The 800-nt window shown below is 39.9% G+C and overlaps 1 protein-coding gene across 1 annotated transcript in view; it reads right to left on the bottom strand.

Annotated features, from left to right (window-relative positions):
- Nucleotides 1-338, bottom strand: part of LOC104493926 (potassium voltage-gated channel subfamily D member 2-like) — a 17200-nt gene extending 16862 nt beyond the window's left edge. The window contains exon 1 of the mRNA XM_010136698.1: nt 158-338. Within this exon, the coding sequence (XP_010135000.1) occupies nt 158-310 (153 nt within the window). The 5' untranslated portion in view covers nt 311-338. The remainder of the gene's footprint in view (nt 1-157) is intronic.
- Between the last annotated feature and the right edge of the window lie 462 nt (nt 339-800).

The raw sequence follows: 800 nt of genomic DNA, 5'->3' as shown, positions 1-800 counted from the left end.
AGTATATGCATCTGGGGCACAGGCTAGGCTTGTAGCATATACGTATAGCAGTTCTCCTGTGAAGAAACCCAACTCGCTTTGAGGGAGGATGCACAGCATGTAGAAAGTCATATTTTATCTATTGCTAAACAACAAAAGGGGAAAAAACAGAGCTCACCTTCTGCGCCCTGCGCTTGTCTGCTCGTTGGTTCTGGTGGTAAATACGGCTAAAGTTGGAGACAATTACAGGAACTGGCAGAGCGATGACTAAGACCCCACTCAGGGAGCATATTGAACCAAAAATCTTTCCAGCTATTGTCTTCGGCACCATGTCACCATACCTGAGTTAAAGGAAACAAAATATTTAGTGAAGACAAGAATCTCTTCTAAGTTTTGAATTAATTGCACAGTAGATTCTACTTCTCTTGCAAATAATAATCACTGCACATAAATAATACTTCATACACATGCATATGTATGCAGCTTCCTCAGTATAGTGCACACATAATTTTAATTTCAAGCTAATGTTGGATATCCTCTGTATTAAACTGTGGGCACCTATGTTCTATCTGCTTTAGTCTTCCCAGGCTGCATCTATTGCAACGGAGAGAGAGAGAGACCTTGTTACAGAAAAAAAAAAACAATCGGTGTAAGAATTATGTTCTTACCCTGTCTGTTTGTTGGAAGAACTTACCACTTTCTGATGGCAAGATCTTAGGGAGACCACTTGGTAAGTTAGAAGCCCAGCTGAATATTCTGTTGTCTCACTAAGTTGATATAGTACTTTCATTTATGAGGGCAGTACATTTTTGGAACAGGTT

Source organism: Buceros rhinoceros, unplaced genomic scaffold (genome assembly GCF_000710305.1).
Source record: "Buceros rhinoceros silvestris isolate BGI_N320 unplaced genomic scaffold, ASM71030v1 scaffold8390, whole genome shotgun sequence".
NCBI classification, from domain to species: Eukaryota; Metazoa; Chordata; class Aves; order Bucerotiformes; family Bucerotidae; genus Buceros; species Buceros rhinoceros.
This window is presented reverse-complemented; position numbering and strand designations above follow the sequence as displayed.